The 20,772-nt window shown below is 39.9% G+C and overlaps 1 protein-coding gene across 3 annotated transcripts in view; it reads right to left on the bottom strand.

Annotated features, from left to right (window-relative positions):
• AGBL1 (AGBL carboxypeptidase 1) overlaps nt 1–20,772 on the bottom strand; it is a 384,955-nt gene that overhangs the window by 305,741 nt on the left and 58,442 nt on the right. For all 3 annotated transcript variants that reach the window (XM_081964808.1, XM_081964809.1, XM_081964810.1), the window contains 7 exons: nt 8,623–8,831; nt 5,409–5,568; nt 3,700–3,773; nt 2,697–2,813; nt 2,022–2,596; nt 983–1,066; nt 406–492 (listed from right to left, as the gene is read on the bottom strand). In XM_081964808.1, coding sequence (XP_081820934.1) covers nt 406–492; nt 983–1,066; nt 2,022–2,596; nt 2,697–2,813; nt 3,700–3,773; nt 5,409–5,568; nt 8,623–8,831 — 1,306 coding nt within the window. The remainder of the gene's footprint in view (nt 1–405; nt 493–982; nt 1,067–2,021; nt 2,597–2,696; nt 2,814–3,699; nt 3,774–5,408; nt 5,569–8,622; nt 8,832–20,772) is intronic.

Here is a 20,772-nt window from a genome sequence, read left to right as displayed (position 1 = left end):
TTCTGATATAAGCTGGTTATTTAGCATTAGACTTATGGTGGTTTGGCTCAATGGCTGGAACTCCAAACCACTGCATTCCACATAAGGCTAGGAAAACATCTGAAGCTGCCAAACATCTGTCTATCTCCTGAAACAGTACTTTGAGAGTGAGCATGATCAATCCAGTAATCTAGTAATTTCTTCCTTGGGTCATTTCTTCTCTTCTGAAAATAACTTTTCTTAACAACTGTGCTGTGAAGATATTCCCCTACTAATACGATGGATTTCGAAAAAGTTAAACATTATGATCCAAATTTTCCCCACTAGATAATGTTGGCAAATCAATAAGCATCTCTTTGCCTTCCATCATGGCCTTTCCCCCAAATGGCCTGGAACACTCTGCTGGGGACTATTTGCAATACTTACTCCCGCACTTGGATGGCTTTGCGGAGATTCCCAGATTCAAATTGGGAAAAGAACTTTAAGCAGTTTTGTTGATCTGACTGCAAAGAACTGAAACAAAAGGCAACACAATTAGCGCAAAGCTGACTGAGAAATACTGTAGCTTGACCTGTTCACCACTGGAAAAAATTAGCAGAAAGCACTGGGACTCACAGAAACAGAGGTAGTTCATAATGATTAGGTTCCCCATAGGTTTCCAATTGTATTTACATCTGTCCTTTTTTTGCTGGGAGAACAAGGAGAACAAATATAGAGATCACAGTGCATTTAACTCTGCACCCACAATCCTATGGGGAAGTTTGGGCTGATAGAAAATTACTCCCCAGACTAACAGCAAGATTTTCATACTAGTTGAACCTGGGTTCCTCCAGTTCAAGTCCAAGTCCAAGTACAGTGTCACCACACTACCTTGGCTTTGTCTTCATCCTGTCTCCAGAAGAGGACCCTCCAGGGAAGATTTTATAAATGTGCAGAGGGGGAGGAAGGACGTCAAGTGTCCATGATTCACTAACAATGGCCTCAACTAACAAAATTCACTTACTCAGAGCTGTCTAAATTGAAGACAACTCGCTTGATTATATCAGCTGGTTGGACCACACGGCGGATGTCATCAAATATTTTGGCCCTGTGGTAAAGAAAAAGAAGAGCTGAGGTGGTAGTGAAGAACATGCCCAGAAGGAAACTTCTTTTGTTGGGATTCCTTTTTTAGAATATCTCTTTCTTTCACTCTGTTCCTGTGGAATAAAGTGAAGGTAAAGGTTCCCCTCACACATATGTACTAGTCATTCCCGACTCTAGGGGGTGGTGCTCATCACCATTTCAAAGCCAAAGAGCCAGCGCTGTCCGAAGACGTCTCATTGGTCATGTGGACGGCATGACTCTACACTAAAGGCGCACGGAGCACTGTTACCTTCTCACCAAAAGTGGCCCCTATTTTTTCTACTTGTATTTTTACATGCTGTCGAACTGCTAGGTTGGCAGAAGCTGGGACAAGTAATGGGAGCTCACTCTGTTACGCGGCATTAGGGATTCGAACCACCAAACTGCCGACCTTCTGATCAACAAGCTCAATGTCTTAGCCACTGAGCCACCATGTCCCTCACCTGTAAAATGGGGGGTCGCCAAACTTAGCAACTTGAAGACTGATAGGCTTCAACTCCTAGAATTCCCCAGCCAGGAAGAGGAATTCTGGGACTGGAAGTCTACAGGTCTTAAAGTTACCAAGTTTGAAGACTCCTTCATGGGGAGCCATGTTGCATTTAGGGGTCCTAACTTGACAGTCTTGTCCTATGCCTGAACACTTCAATCCATCCCCCCAATTTAGATTTGTTCCACTCATCACAAACTGCCTGCTGAGGCACTCCTTATTGGGTTGTGGGGAGACGTCCTCCCCAAAGGTATCACAGTGATTCCTACTTTTCCTATGGCACCAACTGCCATAGGAGTTGGTGCCATAGGACGTTGCCTCAATATATAATTACTGAGAGTGTTGCTCAACATTTCCCTCATTGACCCCTTGCTATCTTCCTATCTCTATATATCTTCACTACAGGGTTAGAAGTAAAGGGAGAGAAACTTACTTTTGGATGCCACATCTCCTTTGCTGTAAAGGCTGGCTGTAAGGAGGGGGTTGATGACCCCAGAGATCTGGGAATGCCAATACTCTGTAGTCTGGAATGGAGCGGGTACGGTTAGCCCTTGCCATAAATAGCCTAGGTTTGTGGAAAGGGATGTTCCCAGGATGCCTCTCCAAAAGCTTTGTGACAACTTCAGAAGCTTCTGTCCCCTCCTGACAGCCAGGTGCACAGGAATTCATATGTTGGAACTGGGACGTCTGCCTGTTCCGTAATCTTTCTTGGGCTCTATGACCCTTACTGGAGATTGTGCCTTTTCTGAAAGAAGTCGCCAAAGGTTCTGATTCACCCAAAGTTCTTTTTTCAGGTGCTTGGGGTTTCTGCTTTCTTTCCTCTCTGTGTACTGGCCTATCTAAAGTCTTCTGGATCTGCTTTTCTTCTTCTGTACTTTGGTCCCTTTCTCTAGATTTGCACTGGCACTTCAGGGAAGAAGCACATGGAATGACACGGAGGCAGGAACTGGTCAGGGTCCCAGGGATGTCCATAGAATTCAGTTCATCGTTAGGCTCCAATTCATTTTCCTTGAAATCGGAGGAAAGCAAGACAACCAACCATTATGGATCATTGCATACAGCAGCTTTCTGAATGGACTGGAAAGTCAAAACCCAAGAAGGATCTCACCTGAATGTTATATTGAAGTTCAGGACACATGACCATATACTGATTCAGTTCAGATTCAGGTCGGTCGAGCTCTGGCCTTGATAGGAGCTTGTTAATATCCTTCTCTAGATCATCATCCTTTCAAAATAAGAATGAAAAGTAGGGAAGAAACTTCTCCTTGGTTGCATCTTCACCCACAGTCTTGTCTGAAGCCTTCTCCCATTATATTCCATGTACTATCACCATAACTCTAAGCAGTACAATAGGTAAGGAATGTCATGGGATATTTCTGAAGCTCCCTAGACTATGGGCCATGCTTCTTGAGATTGCTAGATGTATCCCCCAACATTTAGAGGCCCCAATTCTTGAACTGCACTTAAATAAACTATTTTGAGGGAAAAGAGGAGGAAGAAAGAAATATATAAACATTCCACCATGTATTTGGACTCATTGGAGATAAATTTCAACAATAACAGTGGGTCACATCTATCCACAATTATGAAGAATAAGAAGATAACCATAAAACAGATATACTGGTTGGAAATTTAGCCTTGCAGACATCCAAAGGTCAACCATTGGGATCTCTAGTTCAACATTATTTCCAACACAAGTCTAGATATTTCTATAGCAAAATAAGATTTATTTTCATAAATAACAAAATTATGACCTTAATTATTTCAACACCTACAGTATCCCACTTTTGTTCCACCATGGGTTTTGAAGTAATGTATGCTTAGACACTGGTTTTCTCCCATCCAGACAAGAGTCCAGACTTAAAACCAACTTATTGTAAATATAGTGGTTATTATAATGTTCCTTCAGACTTTGGCCTGGTCTGAATCTTGCTTAGCAAGGCAGTTTTATGGCTGATTGGGGCTTTGGATCTCATAGAATATCTGGCAGACATTCAGAAAGGACAAAAAAAAATCCCTGCTGACATCTTCTCTCAATCTATTAAAAGTGTAATGAATTAAGGCTTGGCTACCAAACCCATGGCAGCTTGCTACAAAACAAGGTTACTTACTTCCTCCTTATGTTCAGGGTCTTCATTATCACAGTCTTTCTCAATCTCTTCCTCAGCATCTTCATCAAAATAATCTGCAAAGAAAAGACAATTAAGCCAAGAAGTCAACAATTAAACTGTCCAAAGAAATGAGCTCTTTCCCTCATGGACTCAAGCACTGGTAGAATCCACAACACAAAAATAAGTCTCATCAAAAGGGAAACAATATAGCTATGCGTTTGTAATTTGGGGGAGGGGGGTGTAAAAAAGCAATATGCAAAACGAACATCAAACCAAAACCACAAGCAGACACTTGAGGGCAATTTGCATTCATCTTAAGTAGAATTTGCTATCTGCTCCACTATTTTTAAAAAATCTTTTATTCAGATGACATAATTGCAGGAAGTTATTACTGATCTTGCATGTTTTTGTCTTGGTTTATGATCCGGAGCTTCCACCATCCTGCCAAACTATGTTCTGCACATCATGCTGTATGAGTTTCTTAAATCTCAGAGTTCTTCCCCTCCTTCCAACCAGCAGCCATACCGGTCATGAGGGGAAACCATCTCTCAAGACAATACTACCGTCAAATTAATAAAACACTTACAAAATAACATGCACATTTTTGCAGTTCCAAAAATGACTTAATTACTTCTTTCCATCTTCCCTTCTTGGTTGGAATTTTAATTTTCTCTCCCACCTCCATCCCCATCCTGCTTCTCCATCAGCAAGCATCTTTATTGGCTTTACTGATAAAGGAGAACATTTGCATAGTTCAGGGATGACATGAGGGGTCCTGGGCTTGCTTGTTTTCCTGCAGATATTTCTTTAATTAAGACCATCTGGGCACTGATGTTGCTACCTAGTTTGGCAATGAAACACTGTTGTGGCCTAGCAGCGGCCAGTGGATCTGGTGGCAGTCTCAGACAGTGAGGAGGTTGGGGAGGAACATGGGCCAGTCCTGGAGTCTGGGGAAGGCTCGGACGAGGGCTGTGTATCAGAGGCAGAGAGGGGGCAGGGCCGTCTGACAGTTTTCAGCTGCCTTCGGAGTTGGAGATCAGTGGGGCAGAAGAACAGCTGGAGCCTGTTCCAAGTGTGCGCATATGCAAAGCTGCCAGGAGAAGGGAACAGCTAAGAAACAAGGGTCAACTCGGGAGTAAAGCCACAGGTAGACGGCAAATGGTCCCTCCCATAGGGAATAAAGAGGAGCGTAAGGGGAGGGGTGTTTGCAGGAGACAATTAGTTCAATTCATTAGGGTGAAGATCTGTTCCTGGCAAGTATTGTCTGCTACAGAGTGGTGTTTGGAAGATATCGGCCTTGGCAGCTCTCCAAGCCTGATAAATCTCTTGAAAGACTGTTGGCCAGGACATTGTTGGAGAGGAATTCACTTTAAACTAAATAAAAGGGGTTTTATCAGGATGAGGAGTTGGCTCTGCGCTTTTGGGAAGCCTAGCTCAGAACAAAAACAACCAAACTTGGAGAGCACCAAGGACATCTCATTTATTGGCCTCGTCTGGCATATTCTTCTCATGGAAGATATTCTGCCTCCTGTGGAGATTTATCCTTCTGCAAAACATCTACGTCACTCTAAGCGGGCTTCTATCTCTTCGTGGTGCATGGGTGCGTATTTTGCACTACAAAGCAGATCGACCCTCACAACCTGAATACTGGAGTCAGAGGGAATCCCATCCTTTCCTTTTTTCCTACTTGGGACTTTGAAACAACTTACCTTCAGGTCTGGGGAGTGAAGATTCTGTTTTCCCAGGAATGGGGAAAGAATAGGAGCTGCTAATTGCAGCTGAAGGAAAGGGCATCTTTGGATAGGTTTTCCTGAGGATCTGTGTCACTGTATTGACAATAGGGTCCAGATTCTTGCTGAACAGGCTGCCCTAAACAAGAGCCAAAAATGAACATTCAGATTATCATTTTCTCCCTGGCTCAGATAGCTCCACCAACCAAGAACGCAAGGAACCTATTCTGTTAAATTAATTATAGTAAATGTGATTATTTCCCATGTGTTTAATAACTTACTCTTTTCCTATCAAATGAACAGTTACAACTTGGTGGCCATTGTTAGAGGGGATCTGAAGGCCATATGTGCTGTTTTCAGGAGCACAAGCAGCAAAATTGTTCCACTGGCTTATTTGTTGATAAATAGATGCTTTGCAGAAGTTGTCTTTATTCCAGAGGGGATTGACAGTTTTTCTGCTCAAAGCAAATGGGATGAAAAACCAATCACATTCTTATGTAGATGGTCATCCCACAGCTTAGCAAAAAAAGATATATGATGGCTGGAGCATTCTCTTTTCTTCTCTCTGGAGACCACAGTGTGTGAGCTAGCAGCAAAATTTCCAACACTACAAAATGCTACACTTTTAAAATGGTTTTTAAAAAGTGTTCTGACGATAGAGGTCATTTGGCTCTTGGGATAAAAATCTTTTAATTTGTTGGAAGTGCTGAGCAGCTGCTTATCTTAAAATCATATCGTAACTATCATTTCAGGGTCCCCTTCATGCAGATTTTCTTTTCCAGTTTTAGAGCTTGGAATTAACTCAGCTTGTTTGTGAAATGGAACCAATATCATAAAGATGCAATTTGCTAGCATGACCAACTAAGGTTCTGCCTATTGCTTTATACCTCAATCCAAAGTAGCCCAAGATGCAAAATCCTTAACAGGATTAAATGTTTTAAGATTAACAAAAGGCTCTGGGGTCAAATACATATGTGCAAACCTCTCTCTATTTCTAAAGGGAGATGGGGAGAATTTTGCTTGCTTGGCGTTTTTGAGCAAACAAATTTCACTCGTATCTCTTGGACAATTTATTTCTTTCAGAACAGTTACACTTCTCACTTCTCTGAATTTGGTGGTGCAGTGTGTGTATCTATTAAGGAAAGCTGCAGAGGAGACTACGGAAGTTTAAGGACATTGCATACAAAATGGACATTTGATTTTAAAAAAAATCCAATACCAAAATAAATGTGAAATTCACACTTCAAAAAAAAATGCTTACAGATGCAGAACTGAGATAGAAGAGATTGAATGAATTATTTAACCATAATTCTAAGAGGAAATGTTACACAATTTGGGGAATGTTCCTTTAACTTCTCCCTTAAAACTAGATTAGTTAATAAAGAAAATAAGACTCAGCCTGCGTCTACAAACATGTAATTTCTCTACTCAAGTTGTACTTTATGTTAATTTGCATCCACAATTTCCAAAAAACAAGGGATGTTGGGAATAAATTAGAGTGTTTATACTTTATGGGAGACCGATCTCTCTTTCAAAGACTTTTGAACTTTCAGTTTGAGGGTGATTTCTCAAGACTAAGACTACCTAATCCAAGTGTACAATAAAGGTAAAAAAAAAAACCTGTAAGCACAAGAAATCTAAACATCAATATTTCACCCTTGGCTATGAGTTTCTTTTGATAACAGTCCAAATTTGGTATTTCTATTTAAATGAAAAAAATACATATGCAAAATCATTACCCAATAATTACACTACCTTTTCCACGGGATATGTCTGTTTTTAAGTAATGTATTTCATCCTTGGGACAATTTGTAAGTGGCCATTATGGACCAAGTCTAAAGAAGACAAATGGTATGGAATGCCTTGGCAAAGACAAAGTCCTAACTCATTAAAGACATATCATGTGTCTTGGAATATTGACTGAATATATATTATAGATCAATGTATCATTAAGGCAGAGAATTTAAACCATAGTGTAAGTCAAATGTTTTAATTTCAGTTAGTTTACCTAAATGTGGTCCATCTTTCAAACTGAATCTAATTTTGGGTTCTGCTACCTGTTATTGACCTGTCACAGGGACAATCTCTTGAAGCATTAACCAACCATTAACCAATAGCAGACACTATTGGTAGCTAAGAGTTGAACTGAGGGGATCAAAGGGCACCAAAGATCCCCCTATCAACCCCAACAATTCAAGTAAGATTGAGGGATCCTTGGTGGTCTCTGAGCTTTCTTGCACACATTTCATTACTCTAACTAGTTAACACCATCAGTGCTAGCACCGTCTAGCAGTGATGATGTCAGCTAGTTTGGATAATGAAACATCTGTAAGAAAACAAGCAAGCTCAGAGACCACCAAGGATCCCTTATTTCAACCCTGAGCTAGAAATATTCTCCTTTAGTCTTCAAGCAAGATTCTCTACTTTTCCACTGCTTTCACCATCTATGAACACATAGGGTGGAGGATTAACTGTGGGTCTTAAAGGGGAAAGAGGACAATCTACCTATTCCCCATAGTGTTGGCTTCGACTTAAGAGGAAAAAAATGGTGTCCCAATATGTTAAGGTGGAAATAAACTCAGGGCAAGCAGGAGACAAGCTCAAGAAGAGCCACGGTGGCGCAATGGTTAGAGTGCAGTACTGCAGGCTACTTCTGCTGACTGCCAGCTGCCTGCAATTTGGCAGATCAAATCTCACTAAATCAAGGTTGACCCTGCCTGCCTGCTATCTATCTATCTAGCTAGCTAGCTAGCTAGCTAGCTAGCTATCATCCATCCATCCATCCATCCATCTCCACCTATCACCTGTCTGCCTGTCTGTCAAGAGCCATGGTGGCACAGTGCTTAGAATGCAGTATTGCACGTGAACACTGCCCACTGCCAGAAGTTCGATCCTGACCAGTTCAAGCCTTCCCTCTTTCCGAAGTGGGTCAAATGAGGACCCAGATTGTTGGGGGCAAGATGCTGTCTCTGTAAACAGCTTAGAGAGGGGCTGTAAAGCACTGTGAAGCGATATATATGTCTATGGGCTGTTGCTATCACAAAGGCAACAGGGATATATAATTTCACAAGTATAAGAAGTGGGTTTTCTACTACAATCATCTGGTACAATTGGCAGGCCAGAGCTCAGCTATCTCTAAGGCTGAGCTAAACTCAGGATGTTACACAAACATGGTCACTGAACTTTTGCTTACCTGAGTTGTTCTGAAAAGCATCTCCATGCCATGAACAAAAAGGAAACTTTCTCTCCCAGAGCGGACATTGGTGACATGCTTGAGACAAAGCAAAAGACCCCTCCGGATTAGAATGTAGTTATTTGAAGTGTCTCGATGGTGCCAATCTTGATACAACCGGAGCAACTGACAAACATAACCTCTGTGTACAGCTCGGCGACTATTGGACTCTGTAAACAAAGAGCAAATCGACTGAGCACCTACAGGAAACGTGTGCAGATGGAGACAGTTCAATCATTAGACACTGTAATGAGTGGGGAAATTTAGGTTGACTGAAAAGATGAAAGGAAAGTAAGCTGACTTGTCCACCTGGAAACAACAGAAGCTTGAGAAAAGTCAAATGCTAAGGAACTATTCAGGAGATTGGGTTTATGGCTCTAGGAAATGATTTGAGCCTTGGTGGCACAGTAGTTAGAGTGCTTCTACTTCTGCTGACTGCCAGCTGCCTGTAATTTGGCAGATCAAATCTCATCTGGCTCAAGGTTGACTCAGCCTTCCATCCTTCTGAGGTCGGTAAAATGAGGACCAAGATTATTGGGGGCAAGAGGCTGACTCTGTAAACTGCTTAGAGAGGGCTGTAAAGCACTATGAGTGCTATATAAGTCTAAGTTCTATTGCTATTTACAGAATAGAGTTCTGTTGTATTTGATGGACCGGAATCAGTGTGGGAGCTTGTTGTACTAAATGTGCTTAATCATATACGGAGACGAAAGAGACCATACCCGAATCTGGATAGTGGGTAAGGCAAGAGACTCAGTAGAGATCCTCCCTAATTTTTTGACAGTAAATGAGGTGGGAGGAGAATTGTACTTGCAATATTCTCTTAACTTTCCAAGAGTCCAGATGATTCTGATTAATGGCAGACAGTGGCAGCTTGTGAATGGAACTCAGAGACAAAGAAAATCTGTTTGCTTTGCAGATACTTCGAATGTTATTGTGAGCTGCCCAGAGTTGTGTTTTAAGATGGATGACCATACAAATCAAATCAAATCAAATCAAACCAAGGAAAGAAGGAAGGAAGGAAAGAAGAAAGAAAGAAAGAGATAGAAAGAGAAAGAAGGAAAGAAAGAAAGAAAGAAAGAAAGAAAGAAAGAAAGAAAGAAAGAAAGAAAGAAAGAAAGATCATATGAAAGTCAGTAAGGCTGTAGGACTGCTGTTTTGGTGCACATAAGGTTATAAAATGGATAACGATAGAAAAAAATGGCAAAGATCTCCTACATTTAGCAGCACTGAAAGCATGTTTGTTCTGCAGTGCGCAGTCCTTTCGACAAAAGCGAGGTGGATTTGGCTAACCCTATCTTCATAAAATCGCCTGCTGAAATTCCGCAGTTCATAAGTTCACCAGCTGCCTTAACTGACAACATACCAGAGAGCTCAGCTAGGCCTGAAACAAAGACAGCTGCATTACAGAAACATCCTGACCTTATAAGGATCTCTTTTTGTTGTTATTATTGTTAAAGGTCAAACTCATCAAAAGCTGTCAGAAAACGCATAATCAAAGTCAGCGCAGGCATTCAAGTAGCAATCAGGAACAGCCATTCAGACTGTCTGGCATCTGGGATATGCGTCCTCTACTTTGCTACTCTCCGTCTCCCCAAATGACAATATCAGACTGACCCACAGTTACTAGCAAAACCCTTGCATTGTTGAAGGAACAAGTTGTATGCAAACTCCATTGATCAAACCTTGGTTTGCTTCAGACGTAGCCATCAATGCTTATGATATAATTATCTTTCTGCACCAACTCAGGAAGCTCAACCTGCCCAAGGAGCTGCTGACACGGTTCTACAGAGGAATGATTGAGTCTGTCATCTGCACCTCTATAACTGTCTGGTTTGGCTCTGCAACCCAACAAGACAGACACAAACTTCAGAGGATAATTAGAACTGCAGGAAAAAAAACAATTACTACCAACCTGCCTTCCATTGAGGACCTGTATGCTCCAGGAGTCAAAAAGAGGGCTGTGGAAATATCTACAGACCCCTCACATCCTGGACATAAGTTGTTTCAATTTCTACCTCAAAATGATGCTATAGAGCACTGCACACCAAGACAACTAGACACAAGAACAGTTTTTCCAAGAACACCATCACTCTGCTAACCAAATAATTCCCTCACCACTGGCAAACTATTTACTAAGGCTGCATTACTCTTACTATCAATCTTCTCATCGTTCCTATCACTCATCTCTTCCCACTTATGACTGCATGAATTTAACTTTGTTACTTTGTCTCCTTATGATTTATATTGATGTTGATTGTTTCCTGATTGCTTATTTGTACCCTGTGACTATCATTAAGTATTGTACCTTATGATTCATGATGAATGTATCCTTTCTTTTATGTTCACTGATATCATATACACCAAAGACAAATTCCTTGTGTGTCCAATCACACTTGGCCAATAAAGAATTCTATTCTGTGCTATGCTATGCTATGCTATGCTATGCTATGCTATGCTATTCTAACTGCCAAGATTAGTGATCTTCATAACCACCACCCCAGGGCTACAGAAGCATCCTTTAAAAGAAAAAGTAAAGAAATAGGTCTAATTTCTCTTCCCCTTCTTGTAATAGAATTCTAGAACCAACCTCTCCTTTTCACTTAGCTCATTCAAGAGGCTTTTAAAAAGTGGCTGCTTGGCTTTCAGACTTTTGTTATCTGTCTTATTCTGATTTTAAGTCATGTTGTACAACTGCCATCGTTCCACTTCTGTAATTTGGGTATGATTGTAAGCTGTTTTGGGAACATGCCATGGGGAATGGCGCACAGAAATGTTTTTAAATAATTAGACTAATTCATAGTGAAAAATAAGAGGTGACCAATAAAGACAAAGTTTGTACAACATTCAATATTCCTCTTATATGGTAGTAGCCGATAACCAGGCATTGCCTGGGTATTTATTTATAGGGGAAAATGTCCATACCAAACATAATTTCTAATGTTAGATCTTCCCCCTTACCAGAGGGAGCCCCCTTGTGGAGTACTGTGAAGCCGTTACCATGGCAACTCCACAGTGCTGTACAGTAGAAGCCATTTTAGGGGCAGTACGGTAGAAGCCACTTTAAGGCACAATAGGCTCTTAACAAAACACACACACACACCCGAGAGGTGTTAGGGGTGTCTTACCACCACAGTAATTTTCTCCAGAGGGTAAGTCATCTGTGTACTAAGTTTGGTTGAAATTGCTCAAGGCATTCCAGAGTTATGCTGGAGCATACACACACACACACAAACGGACACAGATATACATGCATGCATACATACATACACATGCATACATACATATATAATAATCATTATATGAAGTAACCTAGCTAAGATTATGATTGACTCGATACAAAAAAGACACAATCTATGGCTCAAAGCTACTAATGGTCCTACCAAAGTTTTAGATTAATCAATAAAACAGAGTATCTAGAGTAGCAGTGAGTCAAATTATGGAATTCTTGGTGCTCGCTTAACTTGGTTGTTTGCCAAGAGACTTTTCATTACCCAACATTGTCCTAATTAATAAAACATCTACAAGCAAACAATGTTACTGTATCTCCTGTCTCTTATTTTCTTTGCAAAAAATACACACAGTTTTGCTTTGACCAAGTACCCAGTGATGTGTTAGTGGGAATAGGCAAAGTACTTTATCACAAAACACAGAGCTAACCTGTAGAATTAGCTCCTAATTCATAGAATTCATGAAGGCTACTGACTTTAAGAGAGTTTAGATGAATGTATGAAAAGGGCTGTCAATAGTTTTTCACTACAATGTCTTTACATAGGCTAAATTCATTCATTCGTTACTTATTCAACAAAGCCTGGATAAATCAAACAATGGTTTGGCAATATATCCTATCTCAGACAGAAGTGATCAGTCTGTTAATAGCTATGCTCAGAAACAGAAACAGAAGTACGCCATTGAGCCTATGGCCAAAATATGAATTTCTTAAAGACATTTGATTGGCAATATGGAAACAAGGATACCAGTTTGGATCCACCTTTTGATTAATGCAATAAGACTCCTCTTACATCCTTTGTAAAATGTCTATTTAGCTAGGATTTATATAGGAGGCAGCGTTTGCAATAAAAGCAAAATATGAGATGGGTTAAAACAGGAGAAAATGTAGTTTTGATCAAATATTGTCAATTGTTATTTGGTTCGATTTTTCAAAGTGACATTTCCCTCTTTCGTACAAGTTGTCATTTTGATGTGCTGAATTTCACTCTGTTGTCTCCAGAAGAAAAACAAATGCAGCAAAACAATGTCCACAAAAAATATTATTGTTAAAGTTTTGAGCTGATCCTCTTGTCAATCCTCAATGGACTACTCAATATGCACATACATTAGAATTTGGCTGAGAAAGGATAAAATGGAACATGAACTATACATCTGAAGAACTGCACTACTGCTTCTCATATTCCAATAATATAATATGAATAATAGCATACCTTTATAGTATAATGCTTTCTAACAAAACTATTTGAATACTACAAATAATCAAATATATACTGATAGATTGATAGCGATTAATAGGAAGATAGTGAGGAAGGGCTGGTTCATACCAAATTGTCATTGCCATCATCCTAATCCTCATCGCAAATCATTGTGATCTAGTTAATGTTCATATTAGTCATGATTTAGAAATCCTAATGTCTGTGATCATGCAATATGCTAAAACTGAACCAAACAGATCTCATTCTGGATTAGTGGCACATTGAAAAACCTTTTTATCCCCATGAACTTTTATCAACATAAGCGTCTTTCCAGATTTTCTCCTGGGAATAATCTTCAGTATTATATAACACAATTTCCATATGACATGGGGTTTACTAATATTTTTGTAACTATTCTAATATTAATATATCATTCTGTAATCAACAGTCTACATTGGATCCAACCAAGAGGTTCCTTAGATTAACAGAGTTGGAAGGGGCCTTATAGGTCATCTAGTCCAACCTCCCGCTCAAGCAGGAGACTCTACACCATTTCTCTACACCAATGGCAGTCTAATCTCTTCTTGAAAGCCTCAAGTGGTGAAGCTCCCACAACTTTTTTTTGACAATGGCAATTTTGGACATCTTTTAAAACCATTCAATAGATTGTCGTGTCCAGCTTTTTTAAAATTGTATGTTTTGTCCCTCAAAAAGACAATGCAATTGGATTCCTCAGTCCACATTTTTTTCCTGACGCCATCAACCAAAAGGCTCTGAGATCAGCTTCTACATATTAATTACTTTCCAAGATGAATCAGTTTCTAATGCTGGGGAATGCTTCCTGGTTGACAGTGATAAATATGGCCAACATCAGATTAAAATAACTAGCTGATAAACAAATTACTCACCAAAAATAAATACTGGATTAAAACTTTTGGAAAGCTGGAATAGTTATGGTAAGAGCACCCCCGTGTGGAGCCAAAAGAATACAGTTTGCGAGGAAAAAAAAAGATTCGGGTGTACAGGAAGAGAAAAACAAAGTAATAATATTTTAACCATCTCCTGAAGAATTTCATTTATATCAACTCAAAAATTTACACTAATTTACAAAAGATTATATAACCCTCTGCTTCCTGGTGTACATGCAGCTTTCATTACAAATTGCAATATAAAATAAGCAAAATATAACTTTTTGAAAGTGCACAACTCCACAAGGTTATGTTGCATGCTATGGTTATAAGAGTGGAAATATCCTAGTGATGTCCTAGGCAAACCAGACAAATATTTTTTTTTTCTTATTGAACTTGATGAGCAGGGAGATAGCATGAAAAATAAAAGAGAGATATTAGCTAAGGGACTAGGAGAATAACATGACTGGGCTGGACTGGGCCACTTTACACCAGAAATGAAGAGTCTCTTGTTTAAATGCTTGATTTTTCCATCAAAAAATTCCAAAACTCAGAAAAATGCATGTATAGATCCTGACTAACCTTTTCTTTAAAACACTCATATCTGAGGCACAAAGTGATGATAGGAGAAGGTTAATACAGGAAAATATTTACATAGGTGACCATATCCTACTCCATTAGAGATCCCAAAAGTTGGCAAGATGATGGCTCATGTGATAGGATGTACACTTAGGTAGCTTTCAGAAGCATCTTTGCAAAATATTAAATATAGAATAACAGAGTTGGAAGTGACCTTGGAGGTCTTCTAGTCCATCCCACTGCTCAGGCAGGAAACCCTATACTATTTCAGACAAATCATTGTCCAATCTCTTCTTTAAAATTTCCATTGTTGGAGCATTCACAACTTCTGGAGGCAAGCTGTTCCACTGATTAATTGTTCTGACTGTCAGGAAATTTCTCCTCCGTTCTAAGTTGCTTCTCTCCTTGATTAGCTTCCATCCATTGCTTCTTGTTCTACCCTCAGGTGCTTTGGAGAATAGCTTGACTCCCTCTGCTTTGTGGCAGCCCCTTAGATATTAGAAGATTGCTATCATGTCACCCCTAGTCCTTCTTTTCATTAAACTAGTCATACCCAATTCCTGCAACCGTTCTTCATATGTTTTAGTATCATGAAATGAGGCTACATGAAAATTTCAGCACCATGGAAAGTGCCACACGTACTGGCCTTGAGATTCTGGACTTCAGAGCCATGACTTGCAATATTGCAAATCAAATCAAGTCAAATTGAATCTTTATTATGGTCATAGACCAGAATGGGCAATACTGCAATTAATGTCAGAGACAAGCTACTTGATATGAATATATGAGAAACAATGACGGTTCAGATCACAGGTATCTCTAGTTCAGTATTTTGTTAGATCATGGTAGGCTAACTGAATTCAGAAAGCTCACAACCAGAAAATAATGGCAATTGCTCTCTTTTATTCTGGGTCATTGAGATCTGTTAGATTCTGACTTTCACTCAACAGGTAATTTGCAGGCATCAGTGGTACTAGCCATTAATAGACACACATTTATCCTACCTCTCTGAAAAGTCATCTAAAGTGATGCCCATCATTACATCAGTACATCTAGTGGAATAGGCTTACAAAACTATATATACACAACCAACTCAGATCAGAACAACTTAGGCAAAGGGGCTTTAGAAATTCCATCATTCTCCACCAAGTTATAAATCACTTTTTATGACCATGTAATCCCTTAATTTGGGGTAGAGTCAGGGTGAGCATGAATGGATGGAGCGGAGCATTTACTGGCTGGATGCCCTTCCTGACACCACATGGGATTCACAGATTTTTTTTTTGCACCCCAGGAAAGAAATATCTCCCACTACTTAGGATCGATCTCTCAATTTTCTGAGTGGGAGGCAAACATCTTCACCACTAGGCTACCACACAATTTTTTCTTCACCAACTTATATTTTTTTAAAAATGAATATATTAGGCTAAACCTGTTCAAGAGGATTTGAGGAAACGTCCAAAATTGCGCCTGATTTGATTTTTCTTTTATAATAGCAATAGCACTTACGTACTGCTCCATAATGCTTTATGACATTCTCTGGGCATTTTGCAATGTTAGCATATTGTCCTTAACAATCTGGGTCCTCATAATAACCGTGAAAGGAGGACAACATGCCTTAAAAATAATCATGGATTTGAACCAGACAGTGACCTGGTTTGCCCACTGCTGTGCTTTATTGATTAAACTGCAATTTAGCTGTCTGTGAAATGGAAATGGAACAAGTTACATTATGAGGCTGTACAATATGTAAACCCAACTACTTTTTACTCTAACTACTAGTAACTATCTAGAAAAGGCATTTTCCAATTTTGCTGGCCAGGAATCAATGCAATTCACATTAATGCGTGTGCTTTATCACCCAGCTATGCTCGGTGAAACCTGAATTGCTTCACCGAGTTCACATTATCACATTTATTTATTTTATTTAGCTAGTTTGTCACTCATGTACAAGATAACAGGAATAAGAATAAACTTGAATAAGAACACAGGAAATAGGTACAAACAAATGGGGACAGTAGGACAGGGACGGTAGGCACGCTGATGTGCTTATGCATGCCCCCTTTAAGGACCTCTTGGGAATGGGGTGAGGTCAACAGTAGACACTTTAAGGCTAAAGTTATGGGGGTTTGGGGATGTAACAAAAAAGTCAGGTAGTGCATTCCAGGCTTTGAGTCGTATTTTATGCAATCGAGTTTGGAGCAGTTTACCTTAAGTTTGTATCTATTGTGTGCTCATGTATTGTTGTGGTTGGAGCTGAAGTAGTCATTGACAGGTAGGACATCGTAGCAGATAATTTTGTGTACTACACTTAGGTAAGACCGTAGGCGGCATAATTCTAGATTGTCCAAGCCCAAAATTTTAAGCCCAATGGCATAAGGGATTCTATTGTGAGCAGAGGAGTGGAGGACTTTTCTCGTGAAATACCTCTGGACTCACTCAATTGTACTGATACCCCCCAACAAAGACACCCTGGTATTTGTTCTTTGCCTACTTAAGGCTTTCAGGGACTTTTTTTTTTCAAGACTCAGAACTCAAACACTAACATGCTCCATCACGGAAGGTTTTCAAGAGACAATCATTTGATCAGGATGGTAAGTTTACAGCTTTGAGCAGAGGATAGGATTAGAAGACGTTTGAGCTCCTTTCCAGCTCTATGATTCTATATATTCTATATATGCATTGGCTAGGTTTCTTGATCAAGAATAGAAGTGAGAAACTTCGCTGTTTAATAACTGAAATATATTCATAACCTACACCCACAAAACAAAGGAACAAAAGCTGTAATTTTCTATTACACGTGCAATAATTTCATATAATGTATGCCTGATCAAAGTATAACACACAATGCTTCCTCCACACAATAATTTTAGCTCCCATTATGTGCCAAACAGAGGTAAAACTTGCATTAAATCAGCAGGGTCTCCATGGAGATTCCCTGTGTTATGATATGGTAGCATTCAACGCTCTTCCTATTTTTTTTTTAAATTCAAATACAGGGGAAATAGCTACAAACTTCACTGATGCAAATGGAGGACTATGTTGTGGTGTTTTTTTTTTAATCGTTAAAGCTACCTATTGGTGGTAAGGAGGTTTATTTATTTATTTATTTAAAAGAAATCTGAGAGGAAAGCATTACACCAACTACTTAATCCTAAATTAGACCAGGGCGCTAAATATATTGCATTAAATTAGGAACTGGAGCAGGATGACAGCTTTTGCATTATCTAGGTTAACCATAAAAGAGAGGGCAATTGGAGCCAATATGAAATAAGAGAAGTATAAAGTCAGAGAAGACGATCTTCTCAAGGAATATTTCTTGCCCAAAAAACTGGAAAAGGAGGTTTTTTTCCCCTCTCTTTCTCAGTAACACTGTTGATAAAAAAAACCACCTCCATTCTCATGGTTTTGCTTTAATGCTACTTCAATAATGTCAGATCCCTGGAGCTGGTGAGCAAAAGAGAAGGGATTTTTTTTAAAAAAAAATCATTTCCCATTGATTTCTTTTCCCTTAATATTCGTTTTCATTCTGAAAGGTGAAGGTAGCACCAGAGTTGGCAGATTAAGATTTAAAACCCAAATCGAGGCGTTTCCTCATTGTAATAATCTGACCTTTCAATATAGGTTGAAGATTGATGCTGTCGTATTATTTGTGAATTGAGAACTTCAATCAGTAGGTTTTTAAAGAGCAACTTCTATGGCTTTTCTTTCACAAAAAGCACTCAAATCCTAATGTTCCTAACAGAATAACGGAGTTGGAAGAAGCCTTGGAGGTCTTTCTAGTCCAGCCCTCTGCTCAAACAGGAGACACTATGCCATTTCGTGTTGTTTGTTTGTTTTGTTTGTTTTATTGGATTTATATGCCGCCCTTCTCCCAAAGGACTCAGAGCGGCGTACGTCATTAAAAAACACATATTACAAAACTTAAAAGAAAATTAGAAACAATCCAAGAAACAAAACGAATTAATACAACGCTAACATTTTAAAAATTGGATAAAATTAACAGGCCAGGCCGGCTTGCTGGAAAAGCCAACTTTTTAGGGCACGTCGGAAGGACCGGAGGTCGGGGATTATGCGAAGCTCCGGGGGGAGCTCATTTCAGGCAAATGGTTGTCCAATCTCTTATTATAAACTTCTAGTGATGGAGTACCCACAATTCATTTCAGGGGGCTGCTGGGGGTTCGCAGGGCTTTGGGAGAACCTCTAGCTAAGATTCTGTGCAGTTCGGAGAACCCCCAAATCCCACTCCTGGCTGGCCAAGCCCACCCCACTCTGCCCCTACCAGGCGTTCCCACGTGGCCCGTTTTGGATGCTGGTAAGTGCAGGATGCTCATGAAGGCTTGCAGGTAAAAAATGGGTCTACTGGGAGTTCAGAAAGGCTGTAAACGGGCCCATTTATGGCCTCCAGAGGGCCTCCGGAGCCTGGGGAGGCCATTTTCAGCCTCCTGGAGGCTCGGTGAAAGCTTCTGGAGCCTGGGGAGGACAAAAATACCCACCCACCCTGCCATGGTGCAAGAGGCTGACTAGGCCACACCCTCCATGGCCATGGCCATCCAGCAACCAGGCAAAGAGCCCCTTGTTAAAAATTTTGAAGCCCACCCCTGCATTTCACTGATTAATTGCTCTCACTGTCAGGAAAATTCTCTTTAGTTCTAGGTTGCTTCTCTCCTTGATTCCTTTAACTCATCAAAGTCCATGCAAAGATTTGGGGCAGTAAAAAGGAAGGGACACTCGTGGGCGAGAGTGGAAAAGGGCAACATAGGCTTTACCATCCAGAAGATTGATGAAGAAAAAGCGTTCTTCGATTGGAGTCAAAGCTTTATTAAATTCTGGTAATAAATGCCCAAGTTGTTTTGGGATGGGAGAAAGAGACACAGGATGATATAACACCGGCTTCAGGAACATTCATTCTTTGTGTGAGATTGTGTGAGGGACTGTTCTTTCATTTAGTAGATACTTTAAACCCTGCATAAATAAGGCTGCAGCTGAGTGTCACCATAACTTAGCAATGCTCAGTGATTCTCCAAAGCTTTCCTTCTCTGTCACCAGGAACTTTTCCTCCTCCACAAAAAATACAGATATATACAAGCTGCTAAGCCAATATCCTGGTTTTCAAAATGTCATCTCATCTCTCCTTGAAGTCACAAAGACCCCACTGGGATAGTGGTGGCAGCAGTAATGTAAAAGTCCATCACTTCTTTCTTTTAGTGGGTCTGGTACATCAAATACTGGAGTACATCAACATCGGTGTTGATACACATCAACCCTGAGAGCTTATGCATTGGAGAGAAATTTGTTGTGTGTCCAATCACACTTAGCCAATAAAGAATTCTCTACTCTACTCTACTCTATTATCTATAATCTATAATCTATACTCTATACTCTACATTCCACACCCCATTCCATTCCATTTTATTTCTCTAGGGCCAGACACTGGATCATTCTTAGCAAATCCATTATTGTAAAACTACTAATTTTGGAATGGTTTTTGGAGGCGAACCATTCTAATATTTCTAGCCTTGCACCTCCAATTATTTATGGACAAGAACTCCACATATTCCCACTGTTAAAGATTATTGTGGAATTAATTCTCCAGGAATTAAGTTACACGCCTTATTGAAAGATGCCGAAGAAAAACATTTCACAGAATTTATAATTCAAATATGATTCAACCTAGAAATCTGTTCAAATAGACAACATATTGCTGCTGCTTACACAATTCCCTGCCCTAGATTAATTATTCTAACAGCATCCTCCTTACTTTATCATCATTCCTACTTACGAAAATGCCCCCAAGCCCTCATATGTCCTATAGGCATTCTTGCAAAATAAAACAAGGGTGAGAAATCTCAGTGCTTAAGTTGGAAGAAGAAAACAAGACATTTGTAAGTAGAGAACCTCTTTGGCAGAAGGGAAAGAGCTAAACCAAGAATTAACCTTCCTTTGACTTCTGTCACAAATGACTAGTCACAACCACCATTTTGCGACAGCACCCACATTCGGGCTGCCTAAATCCCACGGATTTCTCCTGCCTTAAATTGTTCTCCGAATCCGGGAGAAAACAGTTCGGTAGACCTGTTACTATTATTGTATGTATTTAATGACTGTTACCTCCTCCATGTATGTGTATGCGTGTATGTGTATGTTTATATGTATATATGTATGTGCTCTTATTGTACGCCGCCCCGAGTCCCTTG

The sequence above is a fragment of the Natrix helvetica genome (assembly GCF_964273705.1).
Source record: "Natrix helvetica genome assembly, chromosome: 12".
Classification (NCBI taxonomy): domain Eukaryota; kingdom Metazoa; phylum Chordata; class Lepidosauria; order Squamata; family Natricidae; genus Natrix; species Natrix helvetica.
The sequence above is the reverse complement of the archived record's forward strand: the minus strand, read 5'-3'. Positions and strand labels throughout refer to the sequence as shown.